The 24,168-nt window shown below is 50.9% G+C and overlaps 1 protein-coding gene across 1 annotated transcript in view; it reads right to left on the bottom strand.

The window, feature by feature from the left end:
- Window positions 1–24,168, bottom strand: part of Adcy5 (adenylate cyclase 5) — a 148,364-nt gene that overhangs the window by 17,636 nt on the left and 106,560 nt on the right. The window contains exons 4-12 of the mRNA XM_041672832.1: window positions 19,191–19,302; window positions 17,667–17,794; window positions 15,745–15,903; window positions 14,731–14,872; window positions 12,367–12,507; window positions 7,807–7,829; window positions 6,839–6,983; window positions 5,710–5,807; window positions 2,494–2,581 (exon numbers count right to left, since the gene is read on the bottom strand). Of these exons, the coding sequence (XP_041528766.1) occupies window positions 2,494–2,581; window positions 5,710–5,807; window positions 6,839–6,983; window positions 7,807–7,829; window positions 12,367–12,507; window positions 14,731–14,872; window positions 15,745–15,903; window positions 17,667–17,794; window positions 19,191–19,302 (1,036 nt within the window). The remainder of the gene's footprint in view (window positions 1–2,493; window positions 2,582–5,709; window positions 5,808–6,838; window positions 6,984–7,806; window positions 7,830–12,366; window positions 12,508–14,730; window positions 14,873–15,744; window positions 15,904–17,666; window positions 17,795–19,190; window positions 19,303–24,168) is intronic.

Genomic DNA, 24,168 nt, shown 5'->3' with positions numbered 1-24,168 from the left:
CAAATTAACAAAGGAAGCCTGGGCGTTTGTGGGAGATAGAAAAGCAAATGAAGTAAAGCGGCCTGGCTGCGGCTCACCAGAGCCTATGCCATAGAAACTGAGGAATTACCATATCTGAACCCCGCCCCCTCAAAAGCTGAAATATGGTGGGGAGATTTAGGCATCCTTTTAAAAGGGGAATGCTTTCCAAGGGCAAACAGAATGACCATGAGTGTCACAGTCCAGCTAGCTCTGGTCAATACCACACAAGGTGATACGGTAACAGTTACTCCTTCTAATCCTAATCAGCGTTCCAGGGACTCAGTGATAAGACAGTCTGCACCCTGGGGGAAGCATTTAATATTTCCTGCTATGTATCTGCCCAAAGGTAAGCATTCCTTTACATCACTGTTCTGAGATAGGATCTCACATAGCTCAAGCTAGCCTCAAACTCACTATGTAACCAAGAATGGCTTTGAACCGATTCTCTTGTCTTCACCTGAGATAACAGGAGTGTACCACCAAACCTGGTTACCTCTTACACAGCGTAATGCACACTCAGGTTTTAGTGCACAACATGAAGGAAGGAAGAGGAATTCAGTGGAAATAGTTTGTAATGGAAATATTTTCTCCTGTTGGCTTCTGCTTTGCAGAGTAGGAACAAATGAAGAAAATCTGGCTGACCAGAGGAAGTGGGGAAGGAGGCAGCGGGAACAAGGGTGAGGAGTTCTGTCTACCTAAAGTGTGATCGCTAACCTGGAGCGGCAGCTTCCAGAGTTGACAATATGTGGGGTTTTCTCAACATAGATGCAAAGGAACTGAGTTCAGCTCCCAACACCCACAGCAGGCAACTCACAACCATGTGTAACTCCAGCTCAGGGAATTCACTGCCCTCTGAAGGCATCTACACACACACACACACACACACACATACACACACCCCAAATACACAATTTAAAAGGAAAGTCTTTTCTTAAAAGGATATGTTCTCTTTAGCATTTAGAAAAGATAACTTAAAGAGTTTTTTAGCTATGGTTTGCTTTAAACAATTGTGCTTATTTTTGAAGACAAGTTATCCCTATATAGCTCAGGCTAGCCTTGAACTCTGTTATCACCATAAAGCTCAGGCTAGCCTTGAACTCTCTATCTACCTGCCTCAGCCTTCTGAGTGCTGGCATTACAGACTTGTGCTAGAATGCTCCATCTGTTGTAATGTTTTTATTGTCGTGAAATACCACATACAGCTTGCCATTTCCGTCATTTTGATGTAGCACCCATTACAGTCACAACACTGTGTAGCCATCACTGCTACCTATCACCAAAGTTCCTTCAGCACTCCACACAGAAACGTTACCCACTAAGCAACAACACCTCCCCATTCTGCCTGTGTGAGTCACCTCTAGTCTACTTTCTGTCCTATAATAGAAAATTCCATATTTGAAATAATACCAGAGTCGCCTGGCTTCTTTCACTCAGCAGTGTCTACAAGGTCCATCCGCATTGCATGTGACAGGAGACTGCTCCCCTAGGCACTCAAACATTAGTCTATCACAGTGACGTGCCATTGTTTTATTTTTTGCCCTCTGATGATGGACACTGAGCTACTCTCACCTTTGCAACAATTTGGTGTCTTATTATGATGTCCATGGATGAAAAAAGTGAATTTATTTCCCTTTCTTCCTATTTTTTATGTATTTATTTCACTGTCTATTAGGGCCAAACAGGCCTAGTGGTCTTGACAACTCCAAGGCCAAAGCAGGTGATTGAAAAGAGAGCAGGAGGTCCCAGCCTGGAGGAAGGACAGCCAGTGCTCGCCTTTCACTGCAGTGAGCCACCCACACATAAGAGACTGACCTCGAACCTCGAATTCCTGAGGTCCTTACCAGACCTGACAGCCACTACACCAAGACTTTTGACTATGGGGCAACTAAGCAAATAGATTAAGGAAGGGCCCTGTTTTGAGGGTGGAGAGTCCTTGACTCCCTACTGATGGAAATGAGGGAAGGGGGCAAAGGATTTCAGGGCAAGGGAAACAAGCCTAGATAATTCCTAAGACACACATATGGCCCGGGGTCAAGTACTGCCTAAAGGTACAACTTAGACAGGGGCCTGCCATGCCCAAGAGGAATGGAAGATAGAATATAGAATATACAACAGGAAGCCATGCTCCTTGGTGTCCCCTGTGTGGCTCTCTCTGGGGCCATATCCCTCATGTGCATGCTGGGCTCCTCCCTAATCTCAGAGAATGTCCCTTCTAGGGCACCTGGGCCAGTGAAGGCTATGACACTGAAGCAGCGATGGCAACCTTGTTGCAATGATCAACAGGGGCTTAAAGAGGCGGCCGATAGGAACAGTCTGTAGTCTCCAGACAGGCTTGCCGTCAGTGCCAGAGATGTGGACCAGCATCACACACTCCCTTGTCCATTAACTAAGCCAAGTGTGACGCTCAGGTCTTGACGGTGGCCTCTGCCATTGGTAGGAGGCCCTGTGGACGGCATGTGGAGGGAGACTTACCTTTACACAGGCGTAGATCACGGACACAAACACCACCAAGGCCAGCAGCAGGAAACACGACAGGTAGAAACTCAGCATGAACAAGGAGCTGGGGGAATTAAAATGGTGAGAAGGAGCCGCACCCTAGTAGGAGGCATCCAGGGCCTAGCATCCAGGGCTGTCTGCACAGCTCTTGGGGCTAGCAGCTCTGAAAACAGTTCCATTTCTCCAAAAGCCAACTGCTCCATCCTTTCATCCCAAGAAGAGCTCTCTCAGCAAGGGCCCATGTAGGGCTATGTTGTAATACGGTCCATTCCTGCTCTCCCCACCCTCCGGCCACCCTCATGGGGGACCAGCAGCCCATAAGGAGCCAATGGAGAGCTACAGAACACCTGGTCAATAGTGTGCCTCTCAGGCAGCATGGGAGAACTTATTTAAAAGTCGCCTGATTATCCTTACTCATCAGCACTCACGGGTTGATAACAGGGCCAAAAACAGACCTGGTAAGTGGCCGTCACGTCAGCTGCCCAGACAGCTCCTCTCTGAGACACCGTCACGTGTATATCTAGCCCCCGTCCCTTTCCATTGTCAGGGCCCCACAAAGAGCCCTGCCCAATCTTAATTCCCTGATTCTTAGGCAGTCCTGGTTTCCCTGAGGAGGAGAGAGCAGGCCACAAGTGGAGGAAGCCTCAGACAAATGAGCTGCAAATGTTCTTCCAGGAACCCTCACTGCCCTCCCGGGGTAAGAGCTTGTCTAGGTACAGCACACGCACAAGGCTGCTGGGGGTGGGGATGGCCTCCAGATGCAGGCATTGTTGGCAAGTTGTAGGCTATTGGAGGGGAACACTGAGCCCTCCTGGGGAGGGGGCACCTCACTCCTGGCTTCCACAAAAAACAGCTCTCAGCCGACTTCAACAAGGCAACAAGGGGAGAATTCTTCTGAGGGAAAGAGAGAGCCTCAAAGTAACTGTTAAGGCTTCCCCAGTGGGCATGGTTGGAATGACCTGAGTCAACACGTTGGCCAGCTGGAGCTGTGGCCACAGGCAGGAATGACGCTAACCACTGTAAATAGGGCAGGGAGCTGGCATGGCCCCAGCCTTCAGCCTTGCTGCCCTAAGAGCCAATGACAAAGGGGCAGGACTGTGCACTTGAGCTAATGGACTGCCAACTGCGATGGGACAAAAGGCCTAGGATTCTCATTGATGTACATGGTTATTACCTGTACCATGTTTTAAAAAAATGGGGTTGAATGACCATGAGGACCCACAGTTCCATGGCTCTGAGCAGCCTCCACGCAGGGTTAGCCAATGTCTGGTTTTCACCTGAGGTGTCCTGAGAGTCAACAGACACATACGAAGGGGCATCTTTACACAACAGATGCCATAGAAATAAAAAGTGTTAAGAAGGCAGATGTAGGGCAAGCAGGATGGCTCAGTGGACACAGGTGCTTGCCACCAGGCCTGACTAGCTGAGTTCCATCCCTGGGACACAGATAGTGAAGGGAAAAGAGCCAACACTTGAAAGCTGTCCTCGGACCACACACATGCAATGGCTCATGAATGTCTGTGTACACATGTGCACACACACACGCACACATAAATGTAATTTAAAAATGTTTAAAAGAAGGCAAGTGAACGATCTGTGGCTCCTCTGATTAAGATGCTCTGGGAAGGACAGACACGTCACCCATGCTGGGAGAAGGTTATCGCAGCCGCGGGAATCTAGTCAGGAGGCCCTCAGAAACACCCAAATGAAAACATTCTGCAAACCACCTGGCTGGAGTCTCAGGAATACAGCCACGGCCACAAAGACAAACAAGGCTACAGAATTATCTCCAACTTGTGAAGAGCTAACTGTAGTGTGGGGGACCCGGGCAGGGAAGGAGGAGGTACAGCTAACTGCACTGTCGGACCCGGGCAGTGTGGCTTCTGGAACAGAAAAAGGGCACAAAAGGGGGAGGAAATGGGAATTGGGTGTACGGGTCAGCAGGCTAAGTATGGTTACCATGGTAACTTGTGAAGGAGGCTGTCGACATGGGGGAAATGCAGGGAAGCTATGGACAAGCTCACCGTGCAACTTCTGCAGCTTCTCAGTGGCCCTACAATTATTTCAAAGAGAAAAGTAAAGTTTGGGTCGGGGACACCTCAGATCAAAAGTGGCTTAGAAGGCTAAGCCACATGGAACCCTGGATCCCAAGGGAGACCCTGACTAGAAAGTAGGAAGACATTTGGACATCTGGGGAATAGTTTTGGAAATTTGAAATTGACTGGGTACTAGGTGATAGGAAGAACTGTCATTGGTTTTAGTTGATGTGTTAGATACTATGCGTAAGGGGAAAAAGTCCTTAAAATAGATGTCTATTGCCTATGGGAAAGAAATGGCTGTAAGTTAATTTTTAAAAATCAGAAAAAATCCAGGCGATGGTGGTTATCCACCACCACTAATCCCAATACTCCAGAGGCAGAGGCAGGTGGAGCATTGTGAGTTCAAGGCCAGTCTGGTCTACAGAGTGAGTTCTAGGACAGCCAGAGCTACACAGAAAAATCTTATCTCAAAAAAAATCAGAAAGAAATAGCTGAAACTAACAACTGTTCTAGGCAAGGAGTGGCAGTTGTTTGTGTGACTCCCATGTGCTTGAGTGATCAGATGCACACATACATGGGAAAACACACTTCTCTCCTAGGTGTGACTCCTGTGAATTACTGTCATCTAAACCTCATTTCAAAAACCCTCTGTCTGCTCCCAGGTGTCCTGAGTGAGCCGGTCAGTCTTTGTTAGAGTTCCAGTGTGCCTCTTGGTAAAAGGCCTTCCTGATGCCCCTGCTTTAAAATACTCTTCAGTAGTAGAAAAAAACAACTGTATCTTTTAAAGATATAAGACAGACAGATAGATACACACACACACACACACACACACACACACTTTTTTGTGGGGCAGGGCGTGCAAGAGCTAAAGGTCACCTGGCAGATGCTTTGGGTGACTTGACCAGGTCTGAGAGGAGGGTGACAGAAAGGGGTCTCTTGTACAGCTGAGAAGTGCCCAGTGAGGTCTCCACCTAGGCATTGAGCACTCACCTCCCCAGCCCAGAGGTAAAACCCCTGACTTTCTAGATCCACAAAGGAAACTAGGAAACCTCCCTCCCAGCCTGCACACCAGCCCACACTTCCTTCTCTGTTCCCTTCCCACTCCGGGGACCCTGCAGCCAGAAGAGGGAGTGTGGGGGGGCGGAATACTTACTGGGGCACCACGGTGACCTGGACAAAGCAGATGAAGAGGAAAACAAGGGAGGCACACGCCACATAGGCACCAAATCGGTCGTCCACCTGCTTGGAGTACTGAGAGGGATGTGCACAGTGAGCTCGGGTGGCCCCGCCCACTGTCTGCTACAGCACAGCCAATGCTAGTAGCCCAGTCCCCACTCCAGAACCGAGAGCATATGGAGCCCAAAGCTAGGTTAGATGGACGGCAGTCAGTGTAAACGCCTGTATGGTAGAGCCTGTGTGACGGTGACAGAGGCTTGGGATTGCTAACCAGTCATTTTATGCGGGCTCACCCATGATGAACACAATTCACAATGATCACCCACCCGCACAGTGCACACACGGGGACCCCTGCTGTGGTTTCTCCTTCCAGGAAGAGCTCATCTCACTCCAGGAGCTCCTGTGACTTATTCAAGGTCCCAACTCCCAGTCTCACCTCCTTCTGTGACACCACCCAGCTACACAAATGCTGAGGGACACATCAGTCAGGTCTACTTTCCTTTTCCATAGCTGTGCTTTGCTAACCAGGCCTTCCTTGCTTAATGCTGACAGTGGCTCCTAAGAGGCCATTTCAACTAGATGCTGCTGCATAGTGGGGCTTAGGGTAAAGAGAAGTGCCTGGTGGCCCTCTCACCACTCCACTGGGTGGCCCATTGGGCTGTTCAATCACAATCTAAGGTGGGACAATGCAGCACCTGGAGGTTCTGATGGGCCCCATGAAACCGGCTGGTTCCATGATCACAGCAATGTTATGGACACATTTACAGCACCCTCTGTGTGGTAGACGCTGTGTGTGTCTGACAGAGCTCAATTGGTCCTCACTCTGATCCTGAGGTAGATGCCACTGTGTGTGTCTGATAGATAGAGTTCAATTGGTCCCTACTCTGATCCTGAGGTAGGTAAATATCTCCAGAGAAGGAAACTGAGGCACAGCAATAATAAGATGTATTCCTTTCAACCAAGGAAATCTCTTCAGAACTCCATCCGGGGTTCTAGTGTGGCCTCACAGGTTAGGACACTGGTTCTGGAGGTGACAGGAAGCCGTTCTGTGGGCTGCACCCTGTGCCCTGTCTTGGTTCTGCTGGGGTCCTCTCCTGGGGCCATACCTTCTTCTCTAAGTCGGGCTCCCTGAAGGTCAAAAGGAACTTGCGGACATGTTCAGACCGCAGTCTGTCAATGCTCCTGGCATCAATGGCGCGGCCCAGAAACTCGTCCACTTCATCTTCTGGGTTGGCACTTTCCTGGGCATTCCTGGAAAGCAAGGGGCAGAAAGACATAGGCAGGCTGACACCCAGGGACACCGTCACGTGGGTAGCTCTGCATGGCCATATGGGCTGGCCAGAGACACCTGGCAGACCCCCTGAGAGTTGGAAGGGACAGTGGGGACTGAGACCAGGCTGTGTTCTTAACTGCACATGACAGAAGGTACCCAAGTCCCAGAGGACCTTGCTGGCATTATAGATTACTATTAAAAATTTAATTGTGTTCGTTTTGAAACAGGGTTTCTCTATGTAACTGCCATGACTGTCCTGGAACTTGTTCTGTAGATCATTCTGGCCTCAAACTCAGAGATCCACCTGCCTCTGCCTCCCAAGTGCTGGGATTAAAGGCGGGTGCCACCACTGCCTGCCTGAAGATTTTGTTGTTATTCTAACATATAAGCCTCTTTCTTTACCCTCTAGCTGTCTCCTCATCCTGAAGCTAAGGCTAGGACTGGTAGGTGGGCCTCCCACCACAGGGACCATGGTCCAACTGCACTTGAAGCAGGAACATGATCCCCTTGGGAAGCATGCTTATGGTGCCGCATTTAGAAGTCTAATTTCTCACAGTGGAACCTGGTCTCCGAGTACAGTCTGGCAGTCTCGAGGACTGGGAAGCACAAGAGGAGGAAGAGAATGTTCCCTCCGGATACTGGGTACACTCAGGCCCTGCTGCCAGCGTGCAAGGTCTGCATTTTCCTGGGGGAGCTGTGAAGAGAGAGCACAGCCTCCCGGGCTGCTGCTCCTGTCCCTGCTGAACATCTGGGGCATGAACGGGTCAAGGGAGGAGGAGGAAAAACAGGCATGCTACTCACTTGTCCTTGGGGTCTTCAAAGCCCTGAAGGAGAAGGAGAGAGAAGAATGTGAGAACAGAGAGCCAGGAGCACACGCAGGCCTGCGGTGGCCACTGAATCCATCAAGGTGGCTGCATCTCATGGCTCTCTGCCGGGGAGCACCGTGATGAACAGAGGATGACTTGGTGAACACAGTGGGTCCTTCCTAAGGCACAGACTCGGTGCTAGATGCCAGGGTGCATTGTGATTTCATCGTATCCACTGGCACAACGCCCACCCCCTTCACCCTGACTCCTTATATTCCTTGGGCCACTCCTCCTTCCTCCTGAGCCCTGGCTTGAAGAGAAATTGCTGAGCTGCTCAAAACTTGACATGTGCTCACACTCATCACCACACCCATGCACGTGTCCACACTCATCACCACACACCCATGCACATGTGTCCACATTCATCACCACACACCCATGCACATGTGTCCACATTCAACACCACACACCCATGCACATGTGTCCACACTCATCACCACACACCCATGCACATGTGTCCACATTCAACACCCACATGCTCACGCGCACCTGTGCACATGCACGCGCGCAAACACACACACACAAACACACACACACACACACACACACACACACACACACCACATCATACAAAATCTACAGGAAACCAGAAGCTTCCCACTTGCAAACAGCCTGGTTCTGGTTACCTACAACCACGTATGTGGTATCTGGGAACCAATGTGTTCCTCCAAGGCTAGAGTTGACCAGATTTAGGAAGCAAGGAGCCCATATGCCACCTGCGGGGGCTGAGTGTCTTTCTGTGGTTCAAGTCTCTAAGCCCTGAGGGAGGGTGAGACCCTCACAGACAGATCTCAACCACAGAGACCTCCTTAGAGGTAATCTACGAACATCACCAAAGAGAAGCACTGGGGGGGGGGGCGTCTGCCTGCTGTGGTGGGACTTGGGGAAGGGGTGTCCCTGCGGTCCCATGATGTCACCAGACAGACTGCCAGAGCAGGAACCGAGGAGGATCTCGTGTGGAGCACTAGCTAGCAAACGGAAAGTTCAGCAAGTGCTGATGAACCAGAAATCCAAACAGATCCCTGCTGTGGGACAATGGTCTGTACCCTGTCACTTGTATTTTAAATAAACGCTGATTGGCCAATAGCCAGGAAGGAAGTAGAGGCGGGGCAACAAGAATTCTGGGAAGAGGGAAGTTTCAGTCTGTAGTCATCACCTAGACAGAGAGGAAGCCAGACACAGAGCAAGCAAGATGTGACTGCCTAGCCGAAAAAAGGTACCAACCTATGTGGCTAACAGACAAGAATTATGGGTAATATAAGTTATAAGAGTTAATAAGAAGCCTGAGCTAATAGGCCAATCAGTTTATCATTAATGTAGACCTCTGTGTGTTTCTTTGGGGCTGAATGACTGCGGGACTGGGTGGAACAAAAACTTCAGTCAACAGATCCCTGCCCCACTTCATTCCTGTGAAGAACTTGGCTTAGAAGCCACTGAAACACATTTCCTCATGAGCCAGGGCTGGCAGGTGCTGAGTAGACCTGGCATACCTGTGACATGAAGGACTCCCAGGACCTCAGCAGCCTCTGGTGGTCCCATGCTATCATTCTGATCGGTACCCAGGTGGCTATACCTCGTCAATCACTGTCTGCCCAGACCAGCCAGACCCTTGTCCTCACTCTCTGAGACTCACGCTGCCTTCTCTTTAGACTACAGAGATTTTCTCATGTCAACCTCCTTGCTGTAGAAGTGGGTGTCATACAGCTGAGTGTTTTGTTTGGGACAGGCCCATGTATGGGCTCTCATGACCCCTCAAGGAGTTCAGCATAGCCAGAAACAGAGATGGATAGGCAAGCTGTCTACAAAAGGCCACCATGAGCCTCCAGACCACGGAGTTCCATCCCATGAGCCAGCACAAGCTAACTATACAACTGGGAACAATGGGGCTACACATATACAAGCCCATCTCCACAGATCAAAAATACCCCCAAGTGCCTTGTTCCTGGCCTCTGTCAAGGATACACTTTCTTCCCTGTACTGAGCAGAAAGATGGATTGAATCTCGGTCCCTGGGGGATGCCATGCTGGTGTGGGTAGTTCAGGATCCACTGAAGGTGGTAGGTACGTTGACAACAGGATAGAAGACATTGCTATCAATAAACCAGCTCAGTACAACTATTAAGAACAGGCCAGGCTGGACTGTGGCTCAGGATTGGGGCATGAACCCATATGACTTTCACCGGTACCACTGCAATCCACCTACCCACCCATGCATCCATGCACCTAAACCTCAGTCTAGGGAACTAGGAACACTCCACTGTCTATGCTCACTACTGCTAAGACCTGGTCACTTCATCTCCCTCATCCTGCTGGTCTCATCCTGTCTCCCAGCAGGGCAGGCAGAGAGCATCTTTGGATTAATCATATAAGCTCAGGCCACACACATGTGCCCATCAGCCACTTATTAATATATAACCTTAAAGCCTTGACAAGGGGTGTATTCAAGCACAGAAGCCCAGCTCAGCAAAGCACTTGGCAAGCTGAGTAAAACCTTGAAGAAAGATTTCAACAAACAAAACTGCTGGCCATGGATTAGTGCCTTCCCATCCGCTGTTATGTTTCACTGAATCCAAGCCATCCACCTTCAATGGGCTACTTTTGAGTTTGTGTATTTTTCAATGCTGTTTTTTTTTTTTTTTTTTTTTTTGTCTATTTGTTTTTTAACTCACCCATGTGCCAGAAGTCAGGCAGAAGTGCTCTTTTTGCATCTTCCTCAAAGATTTTTGGGAAGCTTAACGCCAAAGCCAGTGGCTGGCAGGACAGCTGTTGAAATCGGCTTCATACCCAGCACACACTCCCCACAGGATGGGTGAGGCTGGGAAAGGAGGCTTTGATGCCAGTGTCCTCAGAGAACACTGTGCCCAGTAAGCATGGGGCACCTTGTTCTGAATGATCTTCGTCCCCTGCTGGGCTAAGCAATTAACACCCAGGAGCCTCCCCTGAGGCGCAGCCTCCTCTGGAGCAGTCCCTTCCCACTCACAGCCCCTACTGCTACTTCTTCCAGAGTTCCCTGCTCTAAAAGTGATGAATATGCCTGCCAAACCAGTGCTCACAGCCCAGACTTCCTAGGAAATTACTAAGGTTGCAGGTTATTCCAAATGTCACTGGAAAATGACCCCAGGGACTGCAGAGAGACTGTGGTTTCCCACAAGGCTACTTTGTCGCTTGCTGGCTGTTTCCTTCCTCCTCTGTAGCTTCTCTAAGTTCCTTTTCTTGCTATCTCTTCCTACTCCATATTCCCTTCTACCCGCCCCCGCCCCCCCCGTCCCATCTATCTTCCTGCCCCCCCCCCCAAAACCCTCTGGTCATATGAATTCTAATTCTGTAGGAGGTTACTAAGGAGCAAACTAGCAACAGGAAGGACTGGACTTTGATTTGTGGAGGGCCCTGGAGGACATTGCGGCTGCAGGTCATGTTGGCACGGATCAGGCCTGTGGACGGCTGGGTTCCTAGCCCTGGGTAAGGCCGGGATCCTCCTGTCTTCTCCCTTGCAGTAAAGTGTAAAACCAGTAGTTTATCTACCCTCAAAGTTTTAAATGGACTCCGGGACTCTTTTTTTTTTTTTTCTGGCTGTACATCTGTGTATCATCTGCTACTTGTTAGCTGGCAAGGAGTGGAGCAACCAGGTCCCCTGCCTGTTTCTTCCTTCAGGTCCTTGGTTCTAACTGCACCTAGTCTGATCTATATATCTGGATCATACTATCCGCAGCCTGCTCCAGCTTACTCCCATCACGGAGTGGCCACACCTCTTGCTCTTAGCCTTGAGCCTCCCCAGCCCTCTTTCAGTAGACAGCTTCCACCTGAGAGCAAGGTGGCCTTAACCTGAGCAGTGTCCAGGGGTGGCAGCTGAGGTCTAGGCAGAAAGTACAAGTACAACCATTGCCCCTGGCTTCCGGTAACTCCTCTTCTCCTTTACGAATCAACAACACATTCTAAATTATACTTAGGGTTGGCCAGGTGCATGTGTCCCCAAGTGGACTAGGTGCCTAGAGTAGCTGTATGACCTATGACTTGACCTATGCTAGTAGGTTGGTGTTAGCAGGGAGAGGGTGCTTCTCAGCACAGAAGCAGAAGGGGCCATCACCAAGCACTTGCAAAAATCACTGGGGTGGTTTCTGAGCAGCAGAAATAAGGAACATGTTCTCGATTGCCCGGGAAATGCATTGAGAACTGGAAGGGGCCAGGCAGGCCAGAGCCACCCAGTTCCATGGGGTCTCACCAGTCAATACTGAGGCTACTAGAGGCCCTAGTGGTACACCAAGTCTGGCCAGCCTGCACCAAGAAGCTCTGCCAAGAGAAAGGGAAAGACACTGCTGCTATGTCCCTGAGCCATGAGATCGTGGAACTCATGATGCAGAACCAGGCCAGGGTCGGGAGTTTCATTTTCTAGCATAAAGTCAGGTGACCCCTACTTCCCTCCCTTATAGAGTCCCTCAAGCTGAGACCCCAGGGCCAGCCTTCCCAGCCCCAGGAGCACCATGCCACCAGAGACTCACCATCCTCTTCATCTCCTTGGACACCTGGTTACCACCCAAGTGGTTGTAGAAGGGGCGCTCGGCTCCCCAGTGGGGCGGATTATGTCCGATGGAATTGGTTCTCTGGCGGTTCATCTTGGCAATCATGGCTTTCTCTTCTTTCTGAAGAGCAACAGAGATGCCTCAGTGTGTGGGCAGAGCTATGGGAAGAGCATCAATGAGCAGACCCTCACGCTCTCTCTAGGAACAAGAACCTGGCCAGGCAGAATGAGGAGCCTTTGCACAGCCCTGGAACTCGCTGCCCCAAAGTCTGGGGTGCTTGGTGTAGATAATTATGAGAGCTGGTGTCATGAGAAAGTCCGGGGTGTGGGGATGCCTGTCGCATACAAGATGTACTCCTTACAAGTCTGAGCACGAGATTCTCTCCTGGAACTTCTCAATCCACTTGAAGGCCAAGCTCCCAAAGTTCTAAAATACACCGCAGCCTGCCACCACGTAGCCTGCCTTCCCTCTAACCGGTGGTGGCGGGGATGGGGTAACTCCATGAGAGGGCTGAGCTTCCCTTCTAGTCCCCCAGGTAGCCAGGCCAGCTTGCACTATGGTCTCCAGTTCTGGCAGGTTCTACTCACTGGGATGCGGGGCTCAGCACCTATTAGGGTCTGTTTATAGTTTCATGGGTGGGTAGAGCCAGGGCTGAAGATGTCCAGAGACGGATGGAGGGAGAAGGGCCCTGGATTCCAGGATCTACTTCCTCTAGGGTCTGTCAGCAGAACAGACCTGCCATGCTCCAAGAGCAGCTCCCAGAAACCTGTCGCTGAGTTAGGAAAGTCAGAGACGGCAAGACAGTAAGTACACAGAGACCCAGCCTCCTCCCTATGGACAAATACTCCTTAAGTACCTATCCGTCAGACTGTCTTTCTGTCATTCCCAATGGGCACCAGAAGTAGATGACATAGGGCTTAGGGGACACTCAGCCTTCCTTGGCTCACACTGCCAGGGATGGGGCTGTCACACGATTTGTCTGTCCCCACCTCATGCCTTCTGCACTAGCTGTCAGCTGAAGGAACCAAGACCCAGAGGGCTCAAGGCAGGAGGGTGCAATGGAGGCCTATGCATCAGGGACCAGAAGGAGGGATATGGAGGGCCTGGGAGGGTCACAGTTCATTCACACTCTGGTCAATGAACAAGCGGATGTTCAGGAGATCGTCTGGAGTGCTGCTCTCCCCTGACACCCCCTCCCTTCCGCTGCTGCGGCTGCTGGGGTGTCTGATCTATCTCCTCACAAAGGCCACTGTAGCCAGGACCTCTCTTCATGTTCACAGCAAGGCATCCCCCTGCTTCTGCCTCAGGATGGATGGGCACTGTTCTTTCTGCCCCACCTCTCCTTAGGAACGCACTGTCTCCACCCAGGGTTCTCTGGACTCTGCCTCCTAGCACCTTAAGCAGGAGGGAGCTTTTCTCTACCAAAGGCCTCTGGACTCTGCCTCCCCACGGCTGTTCTGTTTCTAGTACCTTAAGCAGGAGAGAGCTTTTCTCTACCAAAGGCCACTGGCCACTGGATACCCTCAGTGGGAAGACAGCAAGGTGTCCTCATTTGGGGAAAAACAGAAAATGCTCCATTTGCCTTAAAAATTACGAACATGGAACATGACACTATTAAAAATAGAACGCTGAGGGCTACTAATAATTCAGTTTTTCTACTTTTGCAGATGTGGGCTGAGACAACGAGGAAAGAAGAAAGAAACCAGAAGGCGAAAAGGAAGACAGTTTCAAGAAACAGAGATGCAGGGGCCAGCAAGATGACTCAGCCAGCGGAAGTGCTTGCTGCCAAGCCTGACAACCTGAGTTCAATCCCCAGGAGCAGCAAGATAGAAGGGGAGAGCTGACTCCTGCGAGTTATCCTCTGACCGCCACACACACATTTGTATGTAGAATACAAATGTTTAAAAACAAAACAGACACACATAGATGCAGGCTGAAGCAGGCATCCACAAACACCAAAGGGAATGAGAGGACAAGGAAGCAAGTGGGAAGGAGAAGAGGAGTAGGGAAGAGGAGAGATGAGAAACAACCACCACCTAGCAAAAAGCAGAGAGCGATTCCGTGGACGCTCACCCTTCCCTCCTCCCCCCAGGCATCCTTGCCACTCCTCTGGGGCCTGTTGAAATTTTTTTCAACCGAAGTGGAATGAAAATATCCTTTCTCCCCCATCAGCTCTACAAGGTCTCAGTCACTTTCAGGTCCTTTCGGAGAGATGGGAAGCAACACTGAGGGATTCATAGCCTTCCTCAGGGGGAAAAGAAGAGAAGGAAAGAACTGGCCAAGAAAAGGTTCCAAACCAAAAGACTGCCCGGGGCCCCTGACCCACAGGCCCCGCCCACTGACCCGCTTCTGGGTACAGCGCAGGATGAGGAAGGTCTCGATGCTGTGCTCCTTGAGGTAGGCATTGCGCTCGCCGCCACAGCCTGGCTCCACCTCATAGTCCCCATTCAAGTAGTTGAGCGTGGCCTTGGTGATGTGGATGCGCCTAGGGGGGGTGGGGGGGTGGGGCAGAAGTGTGAGTCGAGGACTGCGGTCAGACACTAGCAGCCCACCCAAGCAACACGCCTCCGGTCTGACAGTCACTCCTGCGCAGAAGCCAGCCATGGCTCCTGCCACCATGAGCTAATCTCCAGCCCAGCATCCAGGTCTCTCTCAGTCACTCCTGAGGACCGTTTCTCCTGGCTGCCTTTACAAGTCTATCTGTGCCACTTCTGTCTACTGTGTCTCCCCACACCTGGACCCTTGGTATCCATGCCAGCTGGTGCTTCAGCGTCCTGTAGGGAACGAGCCTCTCTCCACTGAAATAGGCTGCTCTCTACCACAGGGCCACAAGCCACCGTTTGTCATCCAAACAACACTTGGATGTTTGAGACAACATTCCTTACGACTTATACGTAAACTGTGGTGCATGATTTGCTAAGTTGGAAAAAAAAATCTTCCTTTGTCTTCTTTCTTTCTTCTCCCTCCTTTCCCTCCTCTCTCTCTCTTTCCCTCCCTCTCCTCTCTTGCCCTCCCTTCTTTCCTCCCTCCCTCCCTTCTCTCTCCATCCCTCCCTCACTTCTCTCCCTCCCTACCCTCCCCCCTCGCCTCTCTCTTTCCTTCCCTCCCTCCTCTCTCTTTTCAGTGCTGAGGGTTGAATCTAGGATCTTGTGTGTGTTAGGCAAGCACTTTATGGTACAGCTACATTCCCAGACCAGCACCCCTCTGCACACACACACACTAAAGAAACCTCTAACCCCACCTGCCCACAGCATGCCTGCCCCTCCATCCTGCCTACTCCAACCCCAACTCACGACAGTCTCACTGGGTGAGAAGGGAACTTTGGCTTCCACCTGCACCACCGCAGCTCTCACTCACCCGGCTTTGCCACCAGCCTCCATGTGGTTGGCCAGGGTGACATCGTTAGACCACACGTCGAACTGCCACTTTCGGAGACCAAGGACGCCGCAGTGTACTCTCCCGCTGTGAATTCCCACACGCATGTTCACGTTCACCCCCGTCACCTCCCGGACCAACCTGGAGATGGAGCAGGGGTAAGGCTGGGAGAGGGTCAGGGGCTAGGCACACAAAGCAGGGGTGAGGCTGAAAGGGAGGACTGGGGTGAAAGGGGAGTTGGGAGGGGCAGGGGTCAGGTGCCTTTCTTTCTGCTCTAGTCTAACCTGAAGGGCACTGGCAGCAGGTGTTTGGTTGCCTGTTCAGAGGATCCCTAAGTGCTGTTTCTATCTCGGCCATAAGGTGGCAGTGTGCTGCACAGTAAACCGAAGCAACCCCCCTTCACACACACCCACTACCTCCACTGCCATTGCCACTGTCAATTAGATGACTGCTCAGAAAATCATAAATGTACTGTAGTGCTCTCTTGAGTCCATGGGGGAGATGTGGTCACCCTGAACCCCAATCATGCAACGCTCTAGAGGCAAGGTAAACTGGAACGGTTTTCCCAAATATCGATTGATTGGATTTAATGCCATTGCTCCCCTCTCGAGGTTAGCAGGACATAGGAGACGGGCATTTCCATGGGTTACATGGAGGTGGGGGTAGGGGTGGGGTCATGACTGTATGATGACATAGGAAGAGGTGAGTCTGGGACAGTGCAGGGAACTAGGTTGCTCCTTGAACTACAAGACATCTGTAGTCCAAGCCACAAGCACCAGCATAGGAGTAGGGCTCACAGTCTGCTTAGGGTCTGCAGAAAAAGGTTTAGGAATTGAGGGAGAGGAGGTACACAGTTTGCACTTTAGAAACTAGCCTCCCGTGACACTCGGCAAGCTGTGGGACTGACTGGTGGTCTAATTTGGTATGGTGGGCAAGTTCGCCCCACCAGGACCACTGCCAATCTCACCTGTCAGATCACCTGCCCCCCACTCTGCCCAACCGCGGGAAAGACTCAGGGCTCCCTCATTTCTCTCGTCCTGGGGTCAAGTCGTCAAGCATTAGTGCTGGAGCAGTCCCATTTGTCCGAGGTGTCTGTGTACACCTCGTTTTATTGTTTTTCGTTTCTCCAGAGCTACCTGCTTTGCAAGGCTTCTCAGTCCTCTATGTGGAATCAACCACTCCTCCCTACCTGTGTGTCCAGTTGACACACTGGCTATCAGTGCAAAGGGGACCAGGCCTCCCTTCTTAGCACTGGCTGTATCCGGGGCATGACTGTGTAGCTGAGTCAGGCAGGAGACAGCCAGGAGAAGCTACTGTGCCCCAGAATGGGTCTAACCCCCTTCCTGGCCAGCCACTCTAACCTCTGACCTTACCATCCATCTTTTACTTTTACTTTCATACAGGCTATTTCTAAAGTGCAAAGTTACAGGACACCCTCCCTGAACCAGCCCCTAGCTAGTAATGCCATTGAGGTTTTCAATGACGAAGGGCTCCTTCCAGGGACATAGCAATCATGTCTGTCCCAGGCTCCTTCGGCTATTGCTCACAGAAAGATGCATTATCTATGCTTGAACCCCAAGAGATCTCTTTAGCCCACAAGAGCCTAACTCTCCCACCTGGGAGGACATGGAGCTAGTGTGCTTTACTTCGGGTCTGGGGTTGTGAGAAGTGGTGAGGGTTTTGAGGACAGGCCACTGACTCAGACATGGCCACTCCTGAAAGCTCTCCCTCTCGCCTCCTCCACCAAGGAAAGCAAGGAGCCCCGGGAGCCGGGATGAAGATTGAGGTACAGACCTGCCCACCAGCCTAGCAGGGGGCCCTGGGTGTATCACACCACTGCCCTGCCTCCATCAGACTGTGGGTTAGTTCCCTGGAATGGATAAAGCCTGGAGGAAAGCACTCACGAGATGGCCTCGATCATGTCCAGGCCCATCTCCACACAGCAGTGGGCGTGGTCGGCCCTGGCTTCAGGCAGCCCCGAGACGCAGTAGTAGCAGTCCCCAAGGATCTTAATCCGTAAACAGTGATTCTCCTGGAAAAGCAAATTAGTTTTAAGAATCCAAACTAGTGGGAAAGAAGAGTGGGAGGGAAAGAATTGAGAAACCAAGAACCACCCATGCTTCGAGTGAGCTGCCTTCTAGAGAAGCGGCCACAGCTGCAGTGCTGGAATTGAGTCTGGTCACAGCCAGAGCTATTGGAAGCAGTGGGGCACGGGGGATAATGGCTAAGGGACAGGCACTGCGGTCTTCCAAGCCTAGGAGCTCCTCCCCCACCCCCTTTGCTTGGGCTGGCATCTCTGGTCCCACTCCTTACCCTGGGAGCATACCCCTGATTCTTGCCTGATTCTTATAATTCTATCAAAAAAAAATTTGAGACATATATGAATATATAGACTAAAGCCAGCAAAAGTGAGCTTGAGCCAGAAACCCATCTGACCCTCAGCCTGCCGAGATGCTTATCAAAAGGAATGTTTGGCTATGCCAGCAAACACATTGACTGCCGAGAAGTGAGCAGAGCTCAGCACTGGTGGCCACTGCCACCACTTGGAGACAGGTGGCACTGGGCATGGAGGCGGGTCACCACCAATGCCTAGCTGGGAGTGAGAGAGGCTCCATTAGTCATCAGCTGCTCCAGCTGCTTGAATCTGACTCTGTGCTTCTCCATGAAGCTGGGACAGTGAGGGGCGGGTGCTCGTGAGGTGCCTCCATCTACCTTGTTCAAGCTCAGTGATGAGAGGCTACCGTCTAGCGCCCTCAGTGGCTCCAGAAAGCCCCTGGGCACAGTAGACTCTCCTCCACATGTTAGCCTGACACCCTGTCTATAATCAGGGCTGTGTTCTATGCCAGTGGACACTGTAGTAGGTGGCTACTTACAAGGCACGACTCTACCAAGGCCCATTCTGGAGAAGAATGAGCGAAAACAGAGACCAACTGAATGAATGTCTTGATTGCCACTCCCTGCTATAAGGTGTCACTTCCGTTTTTGGGTCCAAGTGCTGGCGAATCCCTTTCTGGAGACCTTTAGGGAAGGCACCCAGCTGCTTACAAGCCAGCTGGAGAGTCAGATGTGGCCTCCCATCCCTCCAGCCAACTTCAGCAAGAACGCAGCTACATGGTACCTGATTCGCCCCAGGGAAACTGAAATTTCACTGAGGGCTTGGACACTATACCCTGCAGGCAGGCATGGAGACAACCCCTTCAGACTACCGCACAGCCAGGGATCATGTCTCCCACTGTGCTGCCAGAGAAGGTGTGGGACATCAGGACACACTCTGCAGCCTGACTGATGTCTCTACCCATCACAGGTGCCCAACACCAGTTTCTACCAAGCAGAGCGCAAACATGGATTAATGTCTTCAACCTCCAAGCCCTCCCCTAACAGACCAGGCCAGGCAGGCCACGCTCTGACCCACACTCAGGGTGACTCACCGCAGCCAACTTGTCAAAGCGGGCGAAGAGCTCATTGAGGGTCATGACCAGTTCCTGGGCAGTACACTGGGATGCCAGGCTAGTGAAACCCTCGATGTCAGCAAACAGGATGCTGGGAGACAGGAGGAAAAGGAAGACTTGCTATAAACTGGATATCTGTGCTCCCCGCATCCATACAGTAAATCCTAGTGCCCACTGCAGGGGTTGTAGCAGCAGGGACTCAGAAAGATATCAGCCCATGATGGTGGGGCCCTGTGAATGGGATTAGTGCCTCCATAAGGAGGACGAACAGGAGAGCTTGCTTCCTGGCTCTGCTGCCATGAGAAGATTCTGAGAAAGGGCTGGAAGATGGCCCTCACCAGACCCAGCCATGCTGATACCATGGACTTGGACTTCCAGCCTCCAGAAATGGGAGACAGTTGTTTACACACCACCCAGTGTGGCTCCCTGTCACTGCAGCCTAGACAGACTAACACAGGACTCTGCTGGGGAAGAAAGTTGGAGATTATCCAGGGACCTTGGGAGCACCTCAGGCGCTAGGACGGTTATGGGCTCCAAGAGTCCTGGGGGGTTTGTCTTAGTTAGGGTTTCTGCTGCTGGGCTAAAATACTAGGGCCAAAAGCAACGGGGGGCAGAAATTTCTTCTTGCAAATCTCATAGCACACTCTGTCACTGAGGGAAGTCAGGGCAGGAACTCAAGACAGGAAGCTGGGGCAGAAACTGAAGCAGAGGCCATGGAGGAGAGCTGCTAAATGGCTTGCTCTCTGTGGCTTCCTCCAGTTTGCTTTATTATACAGTTCAGGACACCTACGCAGGGGTGGCACCCCCCATAGTGGGCCAGCCCTTCCCACATCAATCATTAATTAAGAAAATGCCCCACAGACTTGCCTACAGGCCAATCTTAAGGAGGCATTTCTCGATTAAGATCCCCTCTGCCCAGATGTGTATAGGTTCATGTCAGGTTAACAAAACCCAACCGGGAGCTGCTGGGGAGGGGACGAGGGCACTGGCCTCTCCTACTACGGGGGATCCCTGATCCTGTTCCCTGAACTTTCTCTGTACTCTCATGCCCAGGCAGGAGGATGGGTGCAGAGAGAGTGAGCTTTTTGAGAGCCCCCCACTCCCCAATCACCTTGTAGGATTGCCCCTGTTGATCTCTGAGCTGCCCCTAACATAAGGAGCTCTGGGAAGCACAGGCCAGAACAGAGCCCCAAAAGACTCTCACTTCCCAGTCTCAAGCAGACCTCAATCAAGCCCTCCACTCCAGGGAAGACCTTTGGAAGGACAGACTGAAAGAGGATCAGGGAAGAGCGGAGGTAGACCCTCCTCCCCAACACCCCCTACACACACACCCACCATCACCAGGAAGTCCCCTGCTCCTCCTGCGGGGGCCTCCAGCCTCACCATCCACGGCTGTTATCACAGCCGCACCAGCCAGCTATGGTTCTTTCGTCCGTTCTTGTTGCCCCTGTCCTTTAGTTTGAAAAAATCTCTTTTCCTTCAAAACAGACCACAAGAGAGAGGGCCTCAAAACCAGGGTGTATAAGGGCCCCTACATGTTTGGTTCCTTAAGAGGGACACAGAAATATTCTAACTCTTAAGGACTGAGCTGCTTCTGGTAGACAAGCCCTGTGCCCTCTAGAACCTAATTCAAAATGAAGAATGCATAGCTAAATATATTTGGTAATTGTATTACAAATGTTTACTGGTACATGGAGCAGGTAACTGTATGTGAGAATATGTATGCAGATGTTTATGTGTTCATGCGTACACGCACATGGGTGGAGTGTGCATGAAATGGGTATCTTCCTCAACCGTTCTCCACCTTATTTTTGAGATAGGATTTCTGACTGAACCTGGAACTTGCTGATTTGCTAGGCTGACTGGCCAGCAAGCCTGGCCCAGCAGCCTTGTGTCTCCTGCTCTTTATTGCTAGAATTGCAGGTGCACACCATTTTGTCCAGCCTTTTGTATGGGGATCCAAACTCAGCCCCATTCCCGTACAGACTTTATGAACTGAGCTATCCCCCAGCCCAGCTTTTTTATTTTTGAACATGACAAATTGTGACGGGTAATGGAACACTAAGTTATGCGACACGTGCAGGGTGGATCAAACGTAGGCGGAGTAACACACACATTGCTTCAAGGAGTCATCGTGTCTCCCTACCGATGAACCAACCTGCACCTTTAGATGAAGCATGCCTTTCATCATGCTGTTACCTGTGGCCTTTCTGACTCTCGCAGGGCTAGTCAAGTTCCAGAGACAGAGAGCAGCTTACCTCAGCATGGACTTTCACACGCAGACTAGCCAGGCAAGACTCCCCTCACCCTTTCAGACTCTGATTACCCTAGGGACAGTTAAGGGGTGCCTTGGGATAGCCCCCACACTCCAGTGGTCCCTAGAATTAGGCACACTAATCAAGAACTTCTTTTCCCAACATCATTTTCCTTCCCAAGGAAGCACAATGGAGGCTCTGACCTGCATTTTCCTTTCCTCCCTATAATAAATACTCGATTATTTTGTTACCATATTTACTAGTTTAACTAACTTAATCATTTTTTAAAAAGATATTTTAAACACACTGAAGCTGTGGGTGCTTCCCTTGCACCCAAGGCCCTAGATTCTATCTTCGGCAGCACAAAGTAAAATTATTTAATATATAATAATATATTCCTTTATGCTCCTACATATATTCACTTCTACCTCATAGCTATCCTATGAGGTTGCTACTTGCTTTTAAGAGAAGGAAATTAAAGCACAGAAATACTGAATTGTCATCCCAAGGCCACACAGACAACCTGGATGCCCATTCCAAGAGAACAACCAGTACATGTTATGTGGTCTGTCGGCCCCACAGTCCTCGGAGAATAAAAACAGCTGGTGCCCTGGCAATGACTAGGGGGGCACTTGCCACAGTTGCTCACAAACCCACAGAGCAAAACATCAGGGTGCATGGTAACAGGCTGGGTTACCAGGAAAGACATCCTGGGATTTGGGCTAGGCTATCCAAGAGAAGAAACACAGAAACAGCTACCAGCCTCTAGGACAGAGACATTTCCATGTCTGGGATCCCCGTCCCAGTTCCATCCTAGGCCAGTAGAGGAGACTGCAGGATAATGGCTGGAGTCAGAGACATGAGAGACAGGGACAAGGCATGTCACCTGCTGCAGACGAGAGAAGAAGAGAGGTGGGGGCATCAGACAGCTCCTCATGGACCACCATGGCTGTGGGACTGCGGGGCCTCAGGAACCCTGGCACTTTTCCTACCTATAGAGATACCTCACTGCTCTGCCTAGAGGGAGGCCACCTGGCATGCTAGGCAACAGTGTGTCGCCCCTAATCTTGCTTCATCTTTCCCTCTTATTTCTCAGACAGGGAGAAAGAGGAGTCTTTCTCATCTCTTCAAAGTGTTGGTTACACTTTTATTCAGAATTTTTTTTTTCTCCTTAGAAACTAAAGCCAATGGCAACTGGGGTCAAGATCAGTCGGGCACAGGTACAGCAAGCAGAGAGCCTCCCCCTCTATGCTACCATCTTGTTTTAATTGCAGATTCACCAGACACCATGCTTACTGGTCCACCTGGGACTAAGACCCTAGTGTAGGAAAGAAAGCCCCCTAGCCTTGCAGAAGCAAGACAACCATGGGCCAGCTCCAAGCAGAGAAGAAAAGAGAATGGGGAAAGTGTGGCCTCAGAAACATGAGGCAAACCTGTGTGATCTCAAGGATTCTTCAAAGCAAAGATCACTGAGCCACCCAGAGAGACAGGTCTCTGTCACCCAAGCAGCGTAAGGAAGGCTCTGACCTGTTGGTCACTGCCCTCCACGGAAGACCGTGCCTGTTGTGTGAGCTCTGTTCTTACTGCCTTAGATGAGCAGTCCTTGGATGCCAGTCTCTGGGTTGGTGTCCCTTATGGTCCCCTGAGAAGCTTTCCTGTGGAGAGGTCTCAGAGCCCCTGCCCCGGGGATTCTAATTTAATCCGTCAGTGGTGGGACTCTGCTGTGGTTGTTTCATTGTTGTTGACCTATTTTATTTGAAGCTTCTCTGGTAGTTCTAATACGCAGCTCGAGAGGAGGACTGTTGCCCTAGCTTACATGGCACCTTCTTCACAGTATCATACCACCCTGATGTAGACATGTGACCCCCTCATTTACGTCCATTGTCCTTCTCTCCCGCATCTCAGCCATGTTTAACCTGCCTCCATCTTGGTTGCCTTCAGCCAACTGTAGTCTAAAATCGTCCCAGGCAAACTCTAGAAATAAACAGTTTGGGAGTTCCAAACGGCACTCCTTTCTAAGCGACGGGAGGGAATCGAGTCTTGTTCCATCCCACTCAGTCTCCCCTGGGCCTGAGCCATCTCTGTGTGGCAGCGTGTCCACGCTGCATGTGCTACCTGCCTAGCAGTAACTCAGTCATTGTCTCAGCCGTCAGTTCCACGGTCGTGATTATCACAGTGCCATGTCCGAGCAGCTTCCTCTCACTTCACGGGGGCTCCAAGGCACATGACTGGGCAGGGGTGCCAACAAGGCCACAGAGAGGCTGGGAATGTTCCTTTTGCTTTTTCCAGACAGGGTTTCTCTGTGTCACAGCCCTGGTTGTCCTTGAACTCTATGTAGACCAGGCTGGCCTCGAACTCACAGCGATCCACCTGCCTCTGCCACCCTAGTGCTGGGATTAATGGAATGGACCCCACACCTGGATGCAAATAGTCCATTTAAAAAGTGAAAAAAAAAGTACAAGTTTATTTAGTTTAGTAGAACAGTAAAAATATTGCCCAGGCAGGGTTCTAGGGTGTCTGCTGGAAAGTCTAACCAGGCCTCTCTGGGGGTCCAGGAAATTACCCTTCAAGTATAGGTGGAGCACAGCACACAACACTGTGGCTATGTGTTTCTTATTCTGTCTTTCTCTACTTTTTTTTTTTTACCAGAAATGTGAACTCTTTGAGGGGAAGGGTCTCATTTCACCACTGTATCCCAGTCC

This window comes from Microtus oregoni, unplaced genomic scaffold (assembly GCF_018167655.1).
Source record: "Microtus oregoni isolate MIOR12 unplaced genomic scaffold, Mior012 000023F_ref0000262, whole genome shotgun sequence".
In the NCBI taxonomy this organism is placed as follows: Eukaryota; Metazoa; Chordata; class Mammalia; order Rodentia; family Cricetidae; genus Microtus; species Microtus oregoni.
This window is presented reverse-complemented; position numbering and strand designations above follow the sequence as displayed.